Source organism: Falco rusticolus, chromosome 4, assembly GCF_015220075.1.
Source record: "Falco rusticolus isolate bFalRus1 chromosome 4, bFalRus1.pri, whole genome shotgun sequence".
Classification (NCBI taxonomy): Eukaryota; Metazoa; Chordata; class Aves; order Falconiformes; family Falconidae; genus Falco; species Falco rusticolus.
Genome location: NC_051190.1, coordinates 78,418,632 through 78,441,214, shown reverse-complemented (window position 1 = coordinate 78,441,214; position 22,583 = coordinate 78,418,632). Strand labels below are relative to the sequence as shown.

Here is a 22,583-nt window from a genome sequence, read left to right as displayed (position 1 = left end):
AAGGAGAATAGGTATTGTACCAGGAAAGAAAGCTGATAATATAATTTTTTTCCAGTAGAAGTGACTTAGCATGAATGCAGGCACTAAAGGCTTTTTAACGTGAAATTCAATAGCAACATGAGTTTTACAGATAAAACTTCATACTGCAGACCAGAGCTTTGGTAAGGTCATGTAATGAGTGCATTTAGATAGATTCAATAGTCCTGAGATATAGATGTACTGAGCATCTGGTTCAGAGCACGTGGTTCAGATTAGCCATTGAAACACTGTTGTACTAAACAGCTTAGCAAGAAGTATTAGTAGTGTTAAAAACAATGCCATAAATCTGGAGGTGTTATTTCCATCATATTTGATTTCTAAGTGAATATAAAACTATGAAACTATATACTGGCAAGACTAATGAAAAAATAAAGCTCTGAATTTTAAATCTGCAATCTTACAAGAGAACTGTCAAGATCCTTATTGTACTTCCAAAACACGGTAGGTGGTGAAGAAGAGCTTAGGCTGTTTCCAGAAAACAATTACACACAACACTTAACAGATCTACAGATTTTCTAGCCAGAGAAATACAACCAAACTTGACCCCATTGCTATCTGAATACTGGATGTTTGTGAGAACTACCAGATTATATGTATATTTGACCAGTCAAATTGTTATGTCTAAAAATCATAAATGTTAACATTTTCTGATCTCTGCCAGGTTAGAGTCATGTTTGCAGGTCCAAAAAAAAGTGAGAAATCTTTGAGCACAGCTGGAAATCCATTCACTCAATTCTGGTTTGGCACATAGTGCAGATAAACCTTGATGACTGCTGGAAAAAGCATTCTTCTATAGCTGATGATCTGTTTCTGGATGGATAGGCTGTTTACAAGTCTTAACCTAAGCATGCATAAGGATAAGAATAGGTATGTAAACAGTATGAGGGATCCATGTGACTGGTGTGTTACTAATGAAATGCTTAATCATCACCGTTGTGTCTGATCCAACAGATGCTGGATGCTGCCAGTAATTATCATTTATATATAGCATTAACAGATATTTCTTGTAAAAGATTGTACTCCATTGAAACTCTTTAGTCTGTTTGTCTAACAAAGACATTTATTTAATGAAGACAATTAACCTCAAAGGAGGTGTCACATGTTCATGTGTCCTCTGACAGGAGATGGTGTAGAGGTTTCTAGGAAGGGGGCCTTTTGGGAGCAGGCTGCAGCTGCTGGGACAGTTAGTCCTTCCTTGGTTGCACTGGGGAAAGAGGGTGAGCAGTGGTAGCATGTATGATTTCTTTTTTTTTTTCTGGTAGCAGCATGTTCCTCCGGTACCTTTCATGTTAACTGAGTGTGCACAGACTGATGATTCTGTGTAGGAATGGTACTATGTACGGTCATACAGCAGATGTACAGCTCTTCCATACAACCTGTCATGGTTTGACCCCAGCTAGCAACTAAGCACCACAGAGCTACTTACTCACTCCCCCTGCCAGCAGGATGGGGGAAAGTGAATTAGAAGGGTAAAAGTGAGAAAACTTGTGGGTTGAGATAAGAACAGCTTAATAAAGGAAATATAATAATAATAGTGATGAAAAGGAAAATAACAGAGAGAAATAAAACCCAAGAAAGGCAGGTGATGCAAATGAAAACAGTTGCTCACCATCACCACCAACCAAGCAATACCAAGCACCCCGAAGCAGCAGCCCCCTGGCCAACCTTGCCCCCAGCTTTATATGCTGAGCATGACATCATATGGTATAGGATATCCCTTTGGTCAGCTGGGGGCTGTCCCCCCTCTAAACCCTTGTGCACCCCTAGTGTGCTTGTTGGTGGGGTGGGGTGAGGAGCAGAGAAGCCCCTGGCTCTGTGTGAGTGCTGCTCAGTGATAACTAAAACATCCCTGAATTATCAACACTATCTTCAGCACAAATCAAAGCCAGCCTCATGCTAGCCACAATAAAGAACATTAACCCAGCCAAAACCAGCACACAATCACATTCACATTATTGCCATCTTTGATAAGAGCTAAGACCTCACTGAGTTCCTTAGTATGTGTTGTCTCACCCTTTAAATAAGTTAAATTTACATACGCTGTCATGCTAGCAGGGCACAGCACACATGAATAGATTATGAGTGTTTGCAAAGGTGTGATTTCTAGCAGAGTATATTTTTAAAATGGGATCTACCCTTGGAGAAGCAGGAAGTGGGTACTTCAGGTAAGCGTTTGGTCTAGCAACAGAGGAGACCTTGCTCCCAGGCTAGGTGAAGGGTGCTTCTAAACTGAATGAAGGCAGAGGGTTTTTTATGCCCACTGGTCAGAGATGCACTATTCTTTTTCCCCCTGTTCTTTCCCTGTCACTAACATTTTAATGAAGTGAGCAGGAAATGTACTGTGCTTACTTAAAAGCTCTTAGCATATTCCATTGCTGTTACTTAAACACCAAATGAAAAGCAAAGCAGGTGCAGTTTCTGTACAGTTTTCTACAAGGATACTGAAAAAAGACAGGAAAGTGTGATTATCTACACAGTTTTGTAATGGTAATGGTTTGTGAAACACCACTTGCTTCAGTGTGTGTGGCCACGGAGATCAAACACTGCAGTAACTGTCTGATTTAGGGGAAACCCTATCCTATAAGATATTCAACTAACGTCACTTAGGGTCTGTAACTGTACCAAAAATAAAAAATGAGGAATTGATTAGTGAAGTTTGAATATCTAATACTTTTTCCTTGTATTTTTTTATACTACAGAATTCAAAGGAAATCTGAATTTTACGGTGTTACTTTCCTCAGTGGATTGCTTCTTTCCCTCCCTGCTCATAAATGTTTTGACTTCCTTCAAGAAGAATATAACATTTGTATCCAGATTTATGAAATGTGCCTTCCAGTACAGCAAGTAATTTGATAAGCAATGAAACTAATTCATGTTTTCTTTGGGTCCTACATCCCCTACATTCCCAGCCATACTACAGTAGCCTCAGATTTCTTAATATTTCTGCTTATTGTAATGCATCCACGTGCATTACAGTCCTCTTTTGCAGTATTTTTGCTCGCTTCCCATATTACTTGTTCCTCGTTTTCATTCCCCTTCCCTGTCCTCACTGCTCCCACCACCCCCTACCAACCACCCATGTCTTTTCATCTGTTCTGGTTAGGGTGTCAGGTTTGCAGCCTTGGGCTCTGATTGCCAAGTTCATGAGTTCATCTGGATGGAGCAGCCGGTGTGTGTAAGGTAACTCAGGTAAGGGCTGAGCTGCTCTGCCTTGTGTGTGTCAGGGGGTGGGGGTGGTTGTAGGGTTAAATGCAGGAGAATGGCAAGGAGATGGGCGATAGAGGTCAGTACAGCTGTAACCCAGATTCCTTATAATGAAGCCCTCTGTGCTTTGTTAAGGCAGTAGCGGTCGTTATTCTGTATTTTAATGTATAGTTACTTATGTTGTCCTTGATTAAGTCTTCCCAAACATGTTAATGTATCAGGCACTCTCCCATAGCTAGCCATGCTCTTTTCCTGTGATCACTTGCAAGGATGCTTAGGTAATTATAACACTTAATGCTTAAGTGCAAACTCACATAAAGCTTCTAAAACTCCCACCCACTGTTCTACACCATGGAACATCGCATGGTGGTGCCAGGAATCTCCCCACTTACTGCTTACTTTGCTTGGGAAACTACTGGGGAACCTCTGCTGGGACATCAAGGTAATAAATGCCTTCTGACCATCTTTGTGTGTATTGCGCTTGTGTATCTGACCCTGCCCGAGTCCGGATCGGCATCACTGCTGACAGAGGCCAGTCTGGTTCCACCACCTGGACCAAACAGTGGTAAATGCCACCAAATGCTGCATTCACTACACAGCTCCTGTTTCTTGTTAAAAGTGCACAAACTTAGCATCTCTTGTATAAATCCAGGATAAAATAGACAAAGAACTCAAAGGCTGACTGCAGGAAATTCGCTTAGGTTAGAACAGAAGCCCTCAGGATTCTACAGGAGGGAAAAAAAGTTCTTCCCCCCCTTGTGTCTGCCATAGGGAAAATATCCCCCATTAATTTTAACAGATTCGTTTTTATATGGACGTAGTAGATAGGCTGCTGCAGGTGTAGTTCAGTGGATTTATAATCACAGAAGGCTGGTGTTTGCTACTTGTGTACTTACGGAAGCCCTTCTTGTTGCCTTAGGCTTATGGAATCACTAAATGGTTTTAGTATTTTACATTTTGCATTTTTAATTTATCATATGAAACAACATTGATGTTAATCTTTAGATTTATAATTATTATTTATTCTTTCTGTTTCTCTGTTTTCCCTATAATACAGTCTGGATCATAGCAAATCATCAGCCTTGGCAATGAAGTTTCTTGGTCAGGAGACTGGGAACTCTCCGAGAGCAAGTATTTGCAGTCTACCATGTTGTGCTCTAACAGCTCTTTCACAGCATGCCCTTTGGAAAGCTATGCTTGATGCAGAATAAACAGATGTGCTTTAGCATTCATCTTTCTTCAAGAAAGACATATCAATGGCAATTGATAAGCACAGTATTCACTCTTATTTCTACTAAATAACTTGATTAAATCTGCAATATCAAAATTAAAGTTTAGAAAATCTGTGTGCTTTCTTTGCCTTCTTCTTTTCATCTTTCAGATGCACTCTTCCTACAAAATTAAAAAAGCAGAAATTACTTACAGAGGATGCAAAGCTTCAACTTTTGTGGTTTTTTGTTAAGACAATTTCTAAGATTTGCCCGCTACTTGCCATGCTGGAAGTGTCTTCTGGGTAGTAAGAGGTATTCATTTCACAGGGAAGCTTCCACCAGGTGCTGGAACAAAAAAAAGGCACACACAGTCTTTGGGTTTATCAACATTAAAAAGCAATGAATAGGTAACATTACTGTCCTGTAAAATTAGATACTGAATCTATTTTTGGTGTATATATTTAGGAGTAGTGTCCCAGATATAAGCTACCAGGGTCACTTCAAGTCTAGAAAATCTGTCTTGAAGAAAAATTAAAGGGTATGACTTGCATGACATTTAGGTAGATTTTTTGTAAAGCCTAATCGGTACAGTTGGGTCATTGATAGGCAAATGTTTATGCATTTTCGATCCTGCATTTTTGACAAAAGCTTGAACCTCTGCCAAAAAAATCTGCTTTGGTCAAAACCATCTTTTTACAATGTGTTTTGAAATGCCCAAATTACTCATAATTTTTTTTTATGTATAACTGAAACATTTCAGTGCTTAATCACATGACAGTCCAGGGACCCGATTCATCCCAGTGATGAAGCGTAAATCCTCCCTTCTGCAGCACCAAGTGAAGGAGGAGCTCTCCATTCTGTCCCACCACCAAGGGACTGAGGGGTGCCTGCCTGTTAGGCAATGCCTGCCCAGAGGCTGGGCACTGACCTTTTGCTGGCCATCTGCACAAAACTCCCTTGAGGCATGCCATGATTCCTTGAGACTTACAATCCCAATACTTCCTCTCACCTGGATTTTTTACTTGACACTGCAACAATACAATTTTACTCTGAAGCCTGCCGTTAGATAGAGCAAATACAATTTGCACGCAGCACAGTGAGAGCTACCTAACCAGCCCCCTTTTAGATACCCTCTCTGTGTCTGACCCCTCAGAGGATATAAAGAGCAGAAAGAATTTCTGAGGAAAACACTCAGGAAGAATTGTTTGAGTTTTTTTTAAAGTTGTCTTTTATTATTGTAGTTGCTAATGCAGTTACTACCTTTGAGACAGGCTCAAGGTCCTGGCGGACACAAACCATTGGGTCAGAATTCGGTTCTAGCCTACAAGTGGTAATGTACTAATTTCACATCTCTCATCTAACCAGTGCTGCAATGTTAACATGGACAAGCTGAAGAGGTGTGGCTGGCAAAGTGATGGCTGGAGAGGCAGGTTGTCTAGAAGTGAGTTTTGTAATGTAAAAGGTCAGTTATTTAAAATGGGAAAGCGCTGCTCCCAGACTGACACTGTCCCTTTAATAAAATGGCTCGGTCTCCCACTCAGCCCTGGCTAAGTGCCTGACTGTCTTCATTTAAACTTTGGCCAACTGAACAGCCCAATAATGGACCATAAAGGATCTAGATGCAAGGTAGAGCCATTCACAAGTGGATAGACTATTTATTTACAGATTGATTTATTCTTGTAAACAAAATGTATTTTCCTCTGTGACCTACTGGACATGTTTTCTATGCTGACAGCTTATCCAATCCACAGTTTGCTTTTTGAGTGCCTTTGAAGGTAAGACATAGTTAGTTCCTTTTGATTTTTAGAGGACTGCACTTATGGTTTCTGTATATGTAACTGATGGACTTGAAAAGAGGGTTTAGGAAAGATATTTAAATTTAATATATTGACTTTTTTATTAATGGTATTTAAAATTTAATTATGGCAAATTACAGGCATTTTTTGTAAATCAGATTTAATGGAGTTCAGTTTTCTTTAGAAATATGTTGAATCACTGAATTAAATGTTGTAATGTTAATTTTATTAATGTATATTGTCATTGTAATAGAATATTGTCTTTATGGAATATTTTCTTTATAGAAGATACTACATACACTCTGTTACAGCCATGCAACATGAATATTACATTCGTGTATTTAATTTCTTTACTAAGCCATTGTTTCTTAGAAGAATAAGTTGTTCATATTGATGCTGTAGACCTAGGTAATGTATCTGCATCTGAAAAAAAACAGATCTTTGTTCATTCCTAACAATTAGGAATTTCTAGAAACAAACTGTATTCAATTTATATAATATTTCTGCTAATTTAATGTAGTTAGTTTAATAGCAAAGTATGTTAATAGCAACATGCATTAGTAACAATTTCTTTTTATCCTTCTTTGTTAGATATTCAAATGAAAGCTAAAGGTAGCACTAGCTATTTTCAAGAAAGGATCGGGAGCACTGTGTTTGTTCTGCCCATATTTCTTCTCTGATAAAACAGGCTCTAATATGCATGTGAGCTACAGCTGGGATTGTACTGGCTGCTATGCTTAAATCACTTACCCAGTGACTTTTTACAATTGTTTTTTACATGTTATCTCTAGAACTGTGCTGCGCACAAATGTGTATTCTGTATGTAAAGTATCTGTATTTATTTCCTTGTTCTATTAATGAAGTATTCACAGGTGGTTTTTTACTTTTAACAGGAAGGAAAAGTCATCTAATTTGGGATCAAAGTCACTATGTGGAAAAAACATTTTTTCGTTTGTTTTTTACTTCTGGCTGTGACAACAAACCAGACATATGAGCAAAACAGAAAGAAAGGAAAGAATTCTTATTCTTTTGTGCAAAAAGATGAAGGTAAAATAATTTTCTTAAAATTTCTGATTGACCATGTATGTGTCTGCATATTTTGGGATAAGTAGCTAGTGATTGACCACTTATGTATGCATTTAAAATGTGATTTATTTTGATTATTAGGCCTGGAAAATACTGTGCTAACATTTACTTAGTCACGTACTCCAATTTGATCTATGATTTTCATTGTCACTCATATATCTTTTAAGATAAATGCTAAGCCTAATTTTTAGTTTGAAATTGCATGTGAAAATGCCAGAACAGTCCCATCAAGATGCTAATTTGGAAGTTTTTGTTTGTAGACTGTATTTAATAATACTGGTATGAATTGAAGTAACTTAGATTCAATTGCCTCAGTATAATTTCTTGGCATTTACAGTGAAATTTATCCTTAAACTGTTATTGGAAAGAGGAATCCTTGGGGAAATGATTTGAGGATTGGGATTATTGCAGAGAATTATCTGAAAACTCTTGTGCAGGTGTGCCCATCATTCATAAATGTAACTTTCTTGTTCCATTACAGGTGATACGTGTCTTGTCGATATAGTCTTTATCTTGGACAGTTCAGAAAGTGCCAAAAATCAGCTGTTTGATTTACAGAAGGATTTTGTTCAAAATTTAACTGACAGCATTTTCCAGATGAAGCCCGTTAAGTCTCAGAAGTATAATGTCAAACTAGCAAGTATGCAGTTCAGCAGCACAGTCAGCATTGATAATCCCTTTACAGCCTGGAAAAATGTGCAGCATTTTAAAGAGAAAATCAAGTCTCTCGGCTTTATTGGCCACGGCACCTACTCCTATTATGCAATTTCCAATGCCACTCAGCTCTTTAAAACTGAAGGTCGTAAGCGAAGTACAAAAGTAGCTTTTTTGATGACTGATGGTGTGGATCATCCAAACAGCCCTGATGTCCAGGCTATAGCCACAGCAGCTAGGAGTCTTGGAATACATTTTTTTACCATTGGCCTTTCTAAGAAAAAAGTCCAAGAAGACAAATTGCGTATGATATCTGGTGATTCATCCTCTAAACGTGTTTTATGCCTGGATGATGAGAACCTGAGAGTTGATGTAGCATTGGAACTGGTAAGTAATGCTGATATTAATCTTGCCACAGCATCTCTCCATGGCAGATTTCATTTGACTTTGACAGGTAAGTTCTTAAGACAGTACGAAGGTTTTGGTGATGCATGTCTCTGCTACATCAGGAGTCAGGACAGAGGGCGAGCTTCCTCCTCCCAGCTGCTCTGCAAGGAGTTGTGCACCTATACAATAACAGCTCAGCTGCACTGATCACTGGTGGAGGGACAGGGTATTCCTCCACACACAGAGTGTGTCTCTGAGCATATGATAATACTTTAGAAGGTAACTTGTTCTCGTGCATAAGGCTGATAAACTCACTGAGTCCTTCCCCTATATGTTATGTTAGTAGGGCCTTTCATTAGGAAGTTTTTTCATATTCCCCATGTTAGCATTGTTCCTTAATATTATCTGTTTACCTGTCCCATTAAATCTCATTTGTTTTCTGATCATTATGGGTCACATGAAGTAATCCCCTGTTCCTACTGGGGAACCCTTTCTCATGCGTGTAGTTCCACAGACTGGTTCTTACCGCTGTGAGGAAGGGATGAAGGCTGAAGGTATTCACAGTCTTTACCATTCACCTTTGAAATTCTGTAAACCAGAGAGGAAAAATGGTTAAATTAGTACTCTGTTAAATTAAATCTGTAAGTAATATTTTTCTTTTCTTTTCAGGAAGCCTTGCTTCAGAAGCAGGTAGGTTTTTTGACTTTTGTGTGTTTTGATTACTCTTACTCATAATAGATCACCTGATGTCTGCTGCTTCTTTAATGCAATGATACTCCAGGATTAATCAACCTTCCTTCCCAGAGTAAAGTTTCTGACCATGGTCACTTTTATTTTAACCTTCATCCATTTCTTTGATTCCTTCTCCTGAGAAATCTACAACTTCTGATCATTAGTGACTAGTATCAACAGTCAGACATGAAGAACTCTTCTTACCAGAGTGGAATAGGACTAGTGCAACACATGCAAGTTCATTTGTAGTCTCATTAGAAAATAGCAATGTCAAAATGGTTGAAAAATTATGTAGGGTTTCACAGTACTATATACTGTGTATGTGCTACCTTAAACATTTGTAGTTAGAATAGTAACAGATTTCTTTGTTTTTGTTAGAAAGAAATCAAGCAACTGATTTTGATTGGGCTATACAGAAGTGTGATGTTGATTATATAAGAAATTATATATATATATTAGAAGATTATTTATTTCCTGTTACTGCACTTCTATGTTCGCTAGTCGGTGGCTGGGCAAAACCAGAGTTTTTGCTTTAAAAATTTGGAATAATGCATTTGGAAAATGTTCTCCCTAATGTTTCTGTTAACCTTGTAGTGTGTGCGGAAGAACTGTGGATGTGAAAAGGGAGTAAAAGGAGACAAAGGTGATTCTGTAAGTATGCATTCATTTGAAAAGCCTCCAGAATTTGAATTTTAATCATAGAGATCAATGTTTCACAGTATTTTCATTGATTACTCTGTCTGTAAAAAGCAAGACATTAGCTGTGTATGTACTGCAAAAAGAAGTGATGTATCATAGCATTTCACTGTGAAAGGCCACTGTTATAAGAGCTCAGGAAAAAAAAAAATCTGTCCATAATCACATACTATCTTGGAAATATATTTATAGTATTGGGTAATAAAGCACTGTGTATAAATAGGTATGTGATTTTGAAGCCCAAATCAAAATATTATTCTTGAATCCTACAACAGGAAGGGAAAAGTCCATTAGACAAAGGATTACTTCCACCAGCAGCTTCTATTTGTGTAAGGGATAAAGGTTCAGAAGATTGAGGGTGATGGCATGTATGAGGAAAGGTCCAAAACTCTGCTTCCAACACTCTCTCGTGGCACTTCAACACATAACTTTCTTGGCTCTGGTAAAGAAGAGACTAAGTGGGAGTTTAGATAGTGTGTATCTCTCTGATCCCTTTTGTATCTTTAATAGCTCCCCCAGAGACAACCAAGGTACGTACAGAGGTTTTTGCCTGTCTCCCTAGATGGTAAGCAACTGGTCAACCATATGTGTAGCTGGTTATGACAGCAGGACCTGTCATCCAATCCCTTGTCTGTAGATAATGTGCACCTGGAACTAAAACCCCTGTTTCCAATTTAAAACTGCAGATCTGAAAATTTGAAGCTATTTTATCCAAAATTATTAGATGCAACCGATTATATATATATTTTTTTATATGTACACCAAGCTTTAGTCCCCACCTTCATGATCCTTCAAACAGAAATAATGGTGTAATAGTTGTTTATTTTGGGACTGCTGAATATTGGCACTAAGCTGTTCTGTGAACAGGGTTTTTTTAAGCAGATAAGATCAGATTTCCCTCGGAAAAATGGGGAGGAGGAATTGTGTATGTTTTCTGTGACACCTTCCTGGTTAGATTTTCAAACACACTCTAGAAAATGTATTTATCACTGAATATTGATTTTAAAAAATCACAGATACCTTATAATACCAGAATTTTTTTTAGCTAAGTGAAAGTAGTGTCACACATACCATATCTGAATCACCGTGGGTTTCTACCTAAGCTTGTTCCAGAATGACTTTGTCCTGCCCCCAAGATACAGTCTTAAAGAAAGTGGAGAATTTTATCCTCACAATGGTAATAACATTTTCCTGCTTTTTTCAGGGCAGTGCTGGTAACAGAGGAGAAAAAGGTGAGCCAGGACCAAAAGGAAACAAGGTAAAGTGAATTTAAAAATATAAAGCAAATTTATGTCTAGTTTTATTCAAACCATATAAGTTAATATAGCAAAGGAAAAGTATGTTAAAGACATGATTTAAAAGATTGACCTTTGCTATGAGAAGTTTATAGTTAGCTGCTTTAGAAGTGAGAGAGAAAAATTTGAAACTAAACTGCTACCAAGTCAACACTGCTTATCATTCCAGTTTTTCTCTGACAGCAGAGGTGTCTGAAGCTAGCTGAAGGCTCTCTAAGCTCCACAGAGCATTCTAACAGTACACAAATCTCTTGAGCAGAGTGGCTTGTTCTGGTGACTAAGATTTCAGTCATCTAATAAACAGTAGTTTTCTATGTTAAAGTTCAGGAATCTTGTGTCCTTAATTCTGGGAGGAAGTGTGGATGTTGATAAATAGGAAAAGCAACCTCTGCTCCTTGAACAGTGTTCTTGGTTTTAGTGTAGTAGTGGTAATTAGAAGAGCAATACATATTTCAGTTGTATTCCTTTGCTTCCAATAGGGTGATGCTCAAAAAGGAGATCGTGGAGAAAAAGGTGGAGAGGTATGTCACTACTACAGTGCTCACTCATACCTGGTCTTTTCAGATTATCTTCAAGATCCTGATTCACGATTTATTCACAGTTTAGTTCCACTGAACTGAAAATGTATTTTCCATTTTTCACACACCTGTTTTATTCGGTTATTTACAGCAACTAAACTAACTTCTGGTTTAGAGAAGCATTTATACTGAAAGAAACAGTCTAACCATATACTTAAGTATAGAGACAGGCTGCTACTGACAAAAGGAACTTCTGAAATTATGTGATTTTGTATTGACTTGCATTAGACTCATCCCAAAGATAGAATTGGAAATGTCATCACTAAAAACATCTAGATAGCTCTCCGGTGGCTTCTGACATTTGATGTTTCTTAGCTTGGATTCTTGCTGATTCACAGTAGAAAGATTAACAGTACTCCACGCATAAGATTAATTCACCTTAAAAGTCCCATTTAAATGGTAGCATATATCTGCTAAGAGGCTGGTAAACTGAGTGACATATTTACAGCTAATGTTATGAGCAAAAAATACACATCTAAATTTGCAGGAATGTTAAATGATTCCAGAGAGATATTTTACTGTTGTGAATAGTTAAACTTCTGAAAGATAATTCTTTACTGTGGGTTTTTTTTCCTACTTAAGTAGCAGTATGCTATGCCTTTGCTTTCTTTTTTATGATTTCCACACACACACCCCCCTTTTTTTTTTTTTAATTTTCCACTAGGGACCTCCTGGGTACAAGGGAGACAAGGTAAGATTTTTATAGAATAGAAGTAGTCTGAAAATGGATAGTCACTTGCTGATGGTATATGTGAAAGAATAGAAAGAACAGCCAGTCTTGTCTTCTTGTCATGAGAGCTCCTAATGCAGTTCGTAGAAGTAAATTCATCAGTTATGTAAATGCTTGCAGAGTGGCTTGTTGAAATAAAAAACCACAAACAAACAAACAAACAAAAACTCCAGAAAATGTAATCTAATTATAAAAAGAAAAATGTCAAGACCACACATAAAGCTTCTTTAGAAAGTTGAGGGTTGAATAAGAGGTTAAGTGAAATTGTTTACTACAAATACAAATAGATGTGGCAATTAGCTTTTAAAAAACCTACCAAAGGGAAGTTTACTTTTAAACTAATTATAACTTGCAAGGGATAATGCTTGATTAAAAAAAAAATCTCAAGACAGGCTCTCCAAGAAGCTAAAACAATTATAGTCTTCAATGACTTACAGGAATCTAGAGCTGAAATTTACATTGCAAACTGGACTGTCATAAGCAGAACAGAAACAGAGATAAACCCATTTTGAGTTTGATTAGTTTGGACCTCCCCATTGTTAATAAAAACAATGCCACTCTGAATCTTGTATTAATTAGAAAAATGCTTCAGTCAATTTGTTGGAAACATTATATGGAAATGGGAAATGTAGACTCATATGTCTGTTGATATGTTAAATCATTGGTGGAACACATTCGTAATTCTCTTTCTTCATTCCATTTGTACAATCTCACAACTGTTATTCAGGAGAATTTCAGACATCACAGTAATGAAACCAGAATGTAGAGAGGATCTCTGGAGGCCGTGCAGTGAGGTAGAAAAATACAGCAAAACTTATTAGATATTATATTATCGTCTTACTATGTAGGTTGGAAATTTTGTAGACATTCCCAGAGAGAAGTATCTGTCTTGAGTAGACCATATCTTCTACAGATCGTATCTAATGATACCACTCTCAGGTCATCAGAATCTACTAAACCCTTTGTGCTACTAAACTGCTTGCATAGTCTTTAATGCATGTGGTGTAATCAAAACATCTTGTTTAGCTCTTAACCTTTTCATTTCTTATGAAGGGTGAACGAGGAGAATGTGGATCCCCAGGCATAAAAGGTGAAAGAGTAAGTGTAATTCTTATTTGAACTGTTTCATGTTGATGAAGATACTAGTAAATCATGTGACACATTCATAAACATAACTTGTAAAGAATATTGTAAATTTGGATCATCTTATAATTCCCTGGTAGTAGAGATACATTCATAATAGAAATACGATTAGTAGAAAATGAACCCACAGTTCACCATATTATTTTTTTTCCATTTTGCAGAAGAAATGTGGTCACTTACCTAAAACAAAAGCTGTCCTGACCAATGCCAAGCCCTGCTTACAAAGGACTGTGAGCGTGTTACAGAGTTCACCAGATTTTTTTTTCCTTAAAATGTTTATCTTAATTCAAGTATATAAAGTTATATTACAATAGAAGCGGGTTCTTACACAACCTGAACATCTTTCAGGTCACCAGCCCATCTGTGCTGATACACATTCACACTTCTGCCTGGTCCTCCTTTCCTTTTAACCTGAAGTGCAGAAGTAATACAAATGAATGTAGATTTTTTTCCTGGTTTTTCTACTACAGACTTATGAAGTTAGTAGGTACTACCAACTAGATTGTAATTTATCATTCTATTAAAGCATGTTTCTTCAGTTTTAACATCCATATTATGCTTACCTTTGTAAAAGACCAACTTGAAAAGTTTGTGGTTCCTAGAAACTGTTATTTGATGATGGGTTTCAGGTAGGAATTAGGAAATATTCAAAGCAGCAGTATTTTTCATAAAGAAAAAAGGGCATTATACTATAATAAGAATCTAAAGGCTGAGAATATCCTGTGAGATGTGGGGGTTCAAAATGAGACTCACTGAGCAAGTGAGTCAGAAAAGGCTGGAATATCTATGAAAAGGAGAAAGAGCTGCATCTCTCAGAGAAATAGAGAAAGATCATAACATTTGTATCCAGGCAATAAGTGAGAAATAGCATGAGGTTATGTGAAATGTCTACTAAGATAAAAGGAAGCTGTTGAGGAGCTGGCAAAGAACATAATCAAAGCAGCCAAGAAATCTGGATGTAGAAAACACATGCCAGGGCTGCTGGAAATTTTCTTGTTTCATTTCTCTTGAGGACAGTGATGAAAAAAAAAGTTTGGCATCTGCAGAGAATCCAAGTTATAATGGATTCTGGAATTCAAGAATTTAGCAAAAAAATGAAAATTACAGTCACTTCTGCAATTCTCAGCTTCACATTTATAAATGCAGAAGATAGAACAAAATGATATTTTTTTTTAAAGTAGTCCATGCTGAACAAAATCATCAGAAACAGAATGTAATGGCCAGATATATGAGAAGTAAATTCAGTATTCCAAGGTGGATCTTTAACTGCAGTGATGGATATTAGTGTCGTCTGATTTGGAAATGTTGCATTTTCCTCCTGCCACTTTACAGTCTCACTAATAAGACTGAGTCCAGCAGAGGTTTTGATGCTCTGAATCTGAGTTTTTTTCAAAAGCTGTTCAGGCTTGAAATTCAGACAGTTTATGCTCAGCTTTGAAATCAAAACTGATTCCAGTCACATGTGTGTATTCTACCAAAAGTAGCTATTATTGCATCTGCATATTGTTGTTTGTGCCATCCATTGCTTATTTAGTTTTTTAAGTGGGCTAGAACTGAGTGGGGTTATCGGGATTGCTGGTGGTTGATGTGAGAAGTGGGGGTTCAAAATGAGACTCACCGAGCAAGTGAGTCAGGAAAGGCTGAAATATCTGTGAAAAGGAGAAAGAGCTTCATCTCTCAGAGGAATAGAGAAACCTGCCTTGGAGCAAATGCCAGGGAGTAGAGAACTGTTTAAAAATCCCAATCTGATTCTGTAGGGGAAGACAGTTGCTGGGATGTGGCTCTGTCGGTATCGCTGCTGTCTCTATTGATCAAGGCTGTTAGAAGTTCAAAATGTGACATGCCTTGAAAAATGCAACGGTCTGCTGGTGCCTCTGTGTGTGGAGGTGTTGCTAATTAAAAGAGAAGAGAAAGAAAAGACCAGTAAATTATTTGCTGAAAGCGCTTCTGCTTTAGAAATAAATTATAACTTGAGTATTGAGTCAACTGGAAGTGAAATCCCATAGAATATGCATTCTGGTGACTGAAGAAAAAATAGTGCAGCAGAAAGATTTGTGAGCAATCTGCAGTGGCAGTAATTGGGAAGAACCCATTCAATGGATAAATGACAGCTAATGGAGTAGAGGAATACGGCATTTTACTTTTATTTGGATGCATTTTTTTAATGGGTTTTGCAAACTATTAATGTGATTCTGCCATGCTACTGATCAGCAGTTTGAGTTAGTGAGACAAAGTTACCTGAAGTTTCTCTGGTATAAGCACTGCAGCATTTTTTTAAGAATTCTGTATCTAATGTACTTCTAGAAATTTATTTTAAAGACCTGTAGCAAAGAGCAACTAGATGTTAAGTAGCCATTCACAATGCTTGTTTTCAACCAGATACTGAGGATGGAATGTAACAGGCAATTACTGAATACAGAATGAGAACAGCAGTACTCTGGAGAGAGAATAAACTCCCTAGAAAATGCTTGAACAGAGATATGAGTCATGATATGTACACTGCAGTTTTTAATACTTTAAAGCAGATAATAGCTGTTAATCTGATAACTGAATCTTATTTTTCCTCAGGGTTTGGAAGGCCCTTTTGGCCCTAGGGGACCTCGGGGACCTCAGGTAAGGGAACTAAAAGCTACCAAATAAAAAGAAAACACATTATATTCTCTAAGTTTCTTCTACATACAACCTGTCAGCTCTGGGGAGAGCAACATATTTGGTGCACGAGGCACCAAGACAGCAGAGTCTGGCATATCTTTGTCTTCTGTAATTAATTTTCAAAGAAAAAATCTTGGCTGCTGCTGGTGCTTAAAGCTATTCAGAGGTGTGTGGCCCACTTGGGCTCTCCAATGGCAGAGTTCTCCTCTTACCCTGAAGAGTATAATCATGACCTGTTATACCCCTACATGCTAAATTCCTCTTATATTACATGGCAGCATCCACCTTATCTTGGAAGTCTGTACACAGTCCTCCTGAAATATAAGGCAGCCAGAGAGACTGAAATTTATTGGAGAGACTAAAATCTGCAGTAATTATTTAAAAACCTGAGAAATGAGTCAGAGAAAGCCTCAATGTTATTAGGAGCAGAGATTGTTACCACTCTCAGATCAGTGGTCATTTATTTGTTATCTGTGCAAAAGTCCAGCTTGTCCTCTTCTCTCTTTGCAGTTGCAGAAAAGGGTTATTGCTGTCTTTGTGTTTCTTAAAACCTTTGCAATTTCCATTAAAAAATTGGTACCAGACATATAAAAATCGCTGCTGTGTGGAGTAGAGATCTCAAGAAGTTTTACCAATCTCCTAGTAGATCCATAGGCGATGTGGAATGATGACAGCCAGTGCTTGCCCACTCCACTATTGAGCCTGTTTCTGGGTTATATGAAAGAAAACATAATGGGGGCATGATAGGGTAACAGAAATTTGTTGCGTGGTATTAAGGTGTGAACATTTAGTCCTAAATGCCATTTTCAATGTTTTTAAATTATATTTTTCTGCTTTCCTTTTGCTTGGCAATGGACATGCAATAATGCTACAAATGTATTAATCTATTGTTTTATGCTTTAGTAGTTCTGTCTTGTAAGCAATTGGTAAAGATTTGATCTATGCCCCAAAAGATGATGTTTATTCTTGTTTATTAAAAAATGGAAACATATGGAGTCTTAGAGATTTTTGGCCAATTTTTACAGGAATTAACGAGGCAAATCAGATCACCAGCATTTCCCTACATAAATTCAACTCACCATGCAATATATGTTCAGTTTTGCACACTCTGCAAAACAGCAACTGCTGTTGCAAGGCAAGCCATCTCTGAATTGTCGTGCAATGACATAACCTGGTTCTTTTAAGGCAAAATTAACTTCTTTTTTTTTCATATAAAGCATCACTGCAATTACTCCTACATTGTTCCAGTTTTGAGCTTAATGTAACATATTGTTATATATTACAATGGTCTACATTCAGTTTAGGTTTGAAAGATTGATTACAAAAAAAAAACCAACCCTAATTGCTGGAAAACAGAAACAGATGAATGTACCACTATACCAGAGAACTAATCAATGGTTACAAGGATTTACTGTAGTTCTGAGCTATGAGAACAAAGTAATTACCATGGGAACCACAACCCACTTAATGACTAAAAGGAAGATAGTATGCAATGAGCTTGAGAATGATTTATCTTATGTATTTATATTAACAGAATATATTATGTATTTCTATTAGCACACCCTGCTTCAACCACATTACCATTTTACTGCTGGGACATTTGTCCATCTCACATCAAAATTATAATTTTTTCCTCAGGAAAAATAGCTTATAAAGTTATAATAAACTGTAATTTTGTGGTATTATTTTTTTGATAGCTCATGATTATTTTTTTCTCCAGTCTTTTAAAAAACTTTATGAAACTTCCACTTCATTTTGATTATCAGCTCTGTTAGTGGCTGTTGCAACATTGATCAGTCTGACGCAACTGGGGAGCCCAGCAGATGCCAGTGGGATGTTCACTAACTCACAAGGCAGTGAACTGGAGGGTTCCAGTAAGAGTTAACATTTTAATGCCAGACTTGGGTGTAATCTATTAATCCTGTGATCTTACTGCTCTTCATAACTAATCAGACCTACCTTTTTCTGGTTTCTGTACCAGCCACTGTATTGGGGAAGGAATCTCCTCAAACTTTATAACTCCAGACAGAGTACCTTACCTACTCTGTCTCTTCCAAAGAGCCATTAATTATTTCCTTGTGTGAAGGGACACAATGGTTGTAGTAATGCCAGGGGAATTAAAATTAACCTCAGCTCATCATCAGAGAGAGACACAGGGGAAGTGATTTTTTCCAAATGGAGGTAAATAGGACAGGACAGCTTGGATTTTTTCACTTGGGAAGAAGAAAGAATATGAAAATGTGGCAAAGTGAGGAATAGGAGGAGAAAGAAACAGAAAGTTTCAGGTAAAACAGTTAAAATTCACATGGAGTAGTAAGATATCCTGTCTGCCAGCACTGGTTATTGGATATTAACAATATTTAATGTGTTGGGCACTTTCACAAGATATGATGCAGAAAATTCTTGTCCTTTAGAGCTTATCATTGTGCTATGTTTTACTGTAGCCCGTTCAGGCCAAATTTAAAAGAAACTTTACATGCATCTTCAAAGGCAACTCATTCTATACTTTGACTTTTGTGTAGGGTATCAGTGGACCTCCAGGTGATCCAGGCCCAAAAGGTATTCAAGGAAGCAAGGTAAGATGTAGTTGTATATGTGTAGATGCTATTTATATAGGGAGAGAGGATGTAGAAACTCTGTGTAGAATCTTTATACTCTACTATACTTTTTCCTCAGTAGATTTTTGTTGGTGGCGTCCTCTGCATGATGATAATGTACACCACTTGCTTGGTACACTATAGTGTCATCATACTACAAAGGCTTGGTATCATTGGCACATATAGCCGATTCTCCCATCTGAGCATCCAAGAGCATTTTGTAGGGCCACAATCGGGTGCTGCCAAGGACCTGTCTGGAGCCACAGCACTTAGGTGGGAATTTAAATCACCTTGAATATGTGTTTTGGCTTCTGCCATCACTTGGGAAGTTTTTTTCTAGAATATTTTTGACTAAAATGTCTTGTCTTTAAAGATTTTAAGTAATTCTACATGGTGGTTAAAATCCTTAGATTGAGTATTTAAAGTAGTTTTTAATTGCTTGTGTACTGTAAAAACTCAAGACAATTTGAAATCAGTAGAGGTGTAAGATTTGGTAAGGTATTTACCAATATAATACCAATTTATAAATAAAGGTATTTATATTTAAAATAGATCATTTAGAGTTAATGAACTACAATTGGTCAAGCAAAATCAGCTGGATAAAGTATCTGATTAATTTAGGCAGTCATCTGGTTTGCAAAACTTTGGGAAATTGTTTCATGTGAATACAGTTGTCTTGCCCATGGGACAGTTATTAACATCATTGTTAGGTACAAAGAGCTCTTTCATGTATCAGTTTGAAAATGTAGGGTCTAATGACAAAGACTTTGTACCACAGGATTACTGATAGCCTGGTTAATACACTGCCATATCTAAGTTATACAGGGCAACTAAATTCACACAGAGCAGTTTGCCAAAGATGCAATATTTAAACACTTATGTTTGGTTTCTTAGGCAACAATTTCATTTGAAGATTCACAGAAATAGATTTAGATAATAGGAAATGTTTATGGTAAAAAGTTTGGAATACTGGCGCCCATCATGATTTTCCTTTTCCTGGCAAAGGCTTTTTCATACTTTTTATTTCTTCAGCTTCTCAACAAAATGCCTGATGGGGAAAGCTGCTACAGAATATTTCAGAAGTGGGGGAAGAAAGAGGGTGGTGGGTCTGAAAGAAGCTATTCATACATGTGGTGGAAAAGTCATGCCTCTCTTTAATTTCCGCACAGCTCGTGACAGTAATTTTTTTATCTCTCATTTCACACTGATGAGTCTAAGATAGTAGTACCAGATATTTTTATTATACACTAAACCATATTTGTTGCGTGTTGTTTGTCCTCCTGTCAGTCTCTTCACACACTTTCATGTCTGTAAAATACATGCAGCTCTCTCTAGAATTCATCTATGTTTATATATTTATGGTGTCTTGTTATACTTCAGCTGCAGATTTTCAGTATCAGTGAGAAAGTTAGTTCCCTCTTTTGTCAAGCTTCCAACTCTGCAACCTGCTGTTTAAAGTCTATACTCAAGGTTTTCCCAGGCTCAGGCATCTCTCGTAATAAGAATATTGCCAGACATATTTAACTAAATACACTTAGATAACTACACTTGTAGAATATAGCAGAAACATATGTCTGTTTAGAGGTTATCTCTTGTCCATACCTAACGCCATGGCTAACCTTTGGCATTTTGGAGCTTATTTGAGATAAGTGCAAAATTTTGTAATGATCAGTACAGATAATCAATGGTTGTTTACAGCTTAATAAACACCCGTTCAGCTAGTAAAGGTCAAGGCCTTTTTTGGTTCAGACACATAGCAGTCTTTCCAATATCTTTTGTCCTTACAGAAGAATTATTCAATTGCTCTTTTAAAATTAGTTTTCATGGCACATAATACAATATCTCTGAAAAGTGGCAGTTATTTATAACTGCCTTGGATAAAATAAATGTCTATTCTTAGTGCAGTTTCTTTGCTAATGTGGCCTTTCCATGCTAATACTTTCTGCTTTTTGACCTAACTAGTGACTTCACCCTGGTATAGCAGAGCTAAAGGCAGTTACATGGCATTAGTATAAATGTGACATAACACAGAACACCACCACTGAATCCTTTTATTCATTGTTTTTGGGCCATGTTGAGGTTTGAAAGAGGAGATTCAGTTTCTCAAAATGTAAACTCCAGATCAAGCTCAGCCTACAGCTGTTTTGGGTCTCATTTGTGAAGTCTACAGTTCACTCATATATCTGGCCAGCTCAGTCCATCTCACACCTCTGTAAGGCAGTGCCATACCCATTCTCTGTCTTTGCAGTCGTAGGCAGCAGACACAGCTCGGGACAGTGTCATCTGTGTGCTGTCTGGCTGCACTGGCTCTGGCAGCCACCAGCAGGAGAGGGTTGGTGGCATTGCAGCTTCAATTAATTTAGTTTGACTTGTCTGAAGCAAGGTAGCATGGAGTCCAGGAACATTGCCCAAAAAATTACTCAAATTTTCATACCTTCTCTCTTAAGCTGCTGGCTGGTCTGTCAGTGTGAAGTCTTACTGGCTGCACAGTACTCTGCTTCCATCCTTTTTCATAATACTGCCTTATCATATTGCCAATAATGAGCTGAATCTCTCGGTCCCACTGCCTGCACTACCAGTCTTTCCACTGACTACGACAGGAACTCAGCCACCCTGTTCCCATGTAGACACCTAAGTTTAGGAGTGATCATACGGAGCTGAATCACATCCTTAAGTTCTTAAAGCCTTTCTGATGCACGTCACAGTCAGTCCTTTAATAACTAACTTAATAACCTCTTTAATATAAAAGCAAACTTTGTCCCTTTGCTTTCACCTTCTTTTCAAATCACATATGAGTATGTCGAACAGCCTGTATCCTGCACGGAATGCAGTTCAGTGTGGCATTAACTAAAACTAGCTTTTGCTACTAAGCAAACTTTAGAAAAAGTTTTCTCTATTTGCATTTCTGCAAAGTTATAACATCTCAAACATATCTAAATAATTTGATTGCCTTACATACAAATCTTCTCCGTAAAGAGGCTGAGGCATTTAAAATGGCAAATTTGAACTCCACTTCTATATAAAAAGAGTACATTAACTCATCTTATATTATTACTAATTTACCTGATTAAGTATATTTCCATTTAACCAAATGCTGAACTTGCATGTTAACAGTAAACCTACAACACAGTATAAAACACAGTAAGTTTAAGAGAAAAACAGTAGAGTTTAACAGGACATTTCACTCAGACACAGTTAGGAGTTGGGAACTGGCTATTTCACTGTGTATCTCCTGTCTTCTGAAGCAGTCATCTTGGTCCTGTTCCCCAAGCATGTCACGAGCAAAGGACCGGGATTATTCTGTTGGTTTTCTGTCCTACTGACTTTCTATTGCCTATTGGCAGTGTTTCAATAGAAAGATGATAATTTTAAAAAAGAAAAATTATGTTTTTAAAGCCAAATTCTACATTATTTTCTCTGCCTCACTAACTTAAAATGCCAGGAAAAAATATCATTCATAGCTGTGCTTTATTTCTTAGACATTTGCTTCACTTTAAGTCATTCTTCAGCTTCATCGGCCATGACATATTATTTGCATTGTAACATAAAGCAAAAACTTGAATCAAAGTGTACCATAAACCTCATTCAGCTTTAAAACATGTAAAGAAAATTACAAAAATGCCATAGGAAAAATTTTGTAATTCTTTTATCACACAGAATTAATTAACTGAACTTGCAGAACAGCAATTTATAACCCTGGGTCTAAGGTACAGACGCTCAACTTTTGTCAAACTGCAGCTTATAGGAGCAAGGAACTCAGATGTGTTCCTTATCTCACTAAGA

The 22,583-nt window shown here is 37.2% G+C and overlaps 1 protein-coding gene across 2 annotated transcripts in view; it reads left to right on the top strand.

Annotated features, from left to right (window-relative positions):
• The window catches only part of COL28A1 (collagen type XXVIII alpha 1 chain), an 84,433-nt gene that overhangs the window by 9,621 nt on the left and 52,229 nt on the right, over positions 1-22,583 (top strand). Inside the window, exons 7-19 of one of the 2 annotated variants that reach the window (XM_037386514.1) lie at positions 2,739-3,228; positions 4,301-4,518; positions 4,625-6,229; positions 7,144-7,297; positions 7,818-8,377; positions 9,047-9,067; positions 9,704-9,760; positions 11,010-11,063; positions 11,580-11,621; positions 12,343-12,369; positions 13,462-13,506; positions 16,120-16,164; positions 18,726-18,779. In XM_037386514.1, coding sequence (XP_037242411.1) covers positions 7,180-7,297; positions 7,818-8,377; positions 9,047-9,067; positions 9,704-9,760; positions 11,010-11,063; positions 11,580-11,621; positions 12,343-12,369; positions 13,462-13,506; positions 16,120-16,164; positions 18,726-18,779 — 1,023 coding nt within the window. In that variant the 5' untranslated portion in view covers positions 2,739-3,228; positions 4,301-4,518; positions 4,625-6,229; positions 7,144-7,179. Of the gene's footprint in view, positions 1-2,738; positions 3,229-4,300; positions 4,519-4,624; positions 6,230-6,555; positions 7,298-7,817; positions 8,378-9,046; positions 9,068-9,703; positions 9,761-11,009; positions 11,064-11,579; positions 11,622-12,342; positions 12,370-13,461; positions 13,507-16,119; positions 16,165-18,725; positions 18,780-22,583 lie in introns of those variants that run through there. The other variant, XM_037386515.1, reaches the window with a different exon arrangement.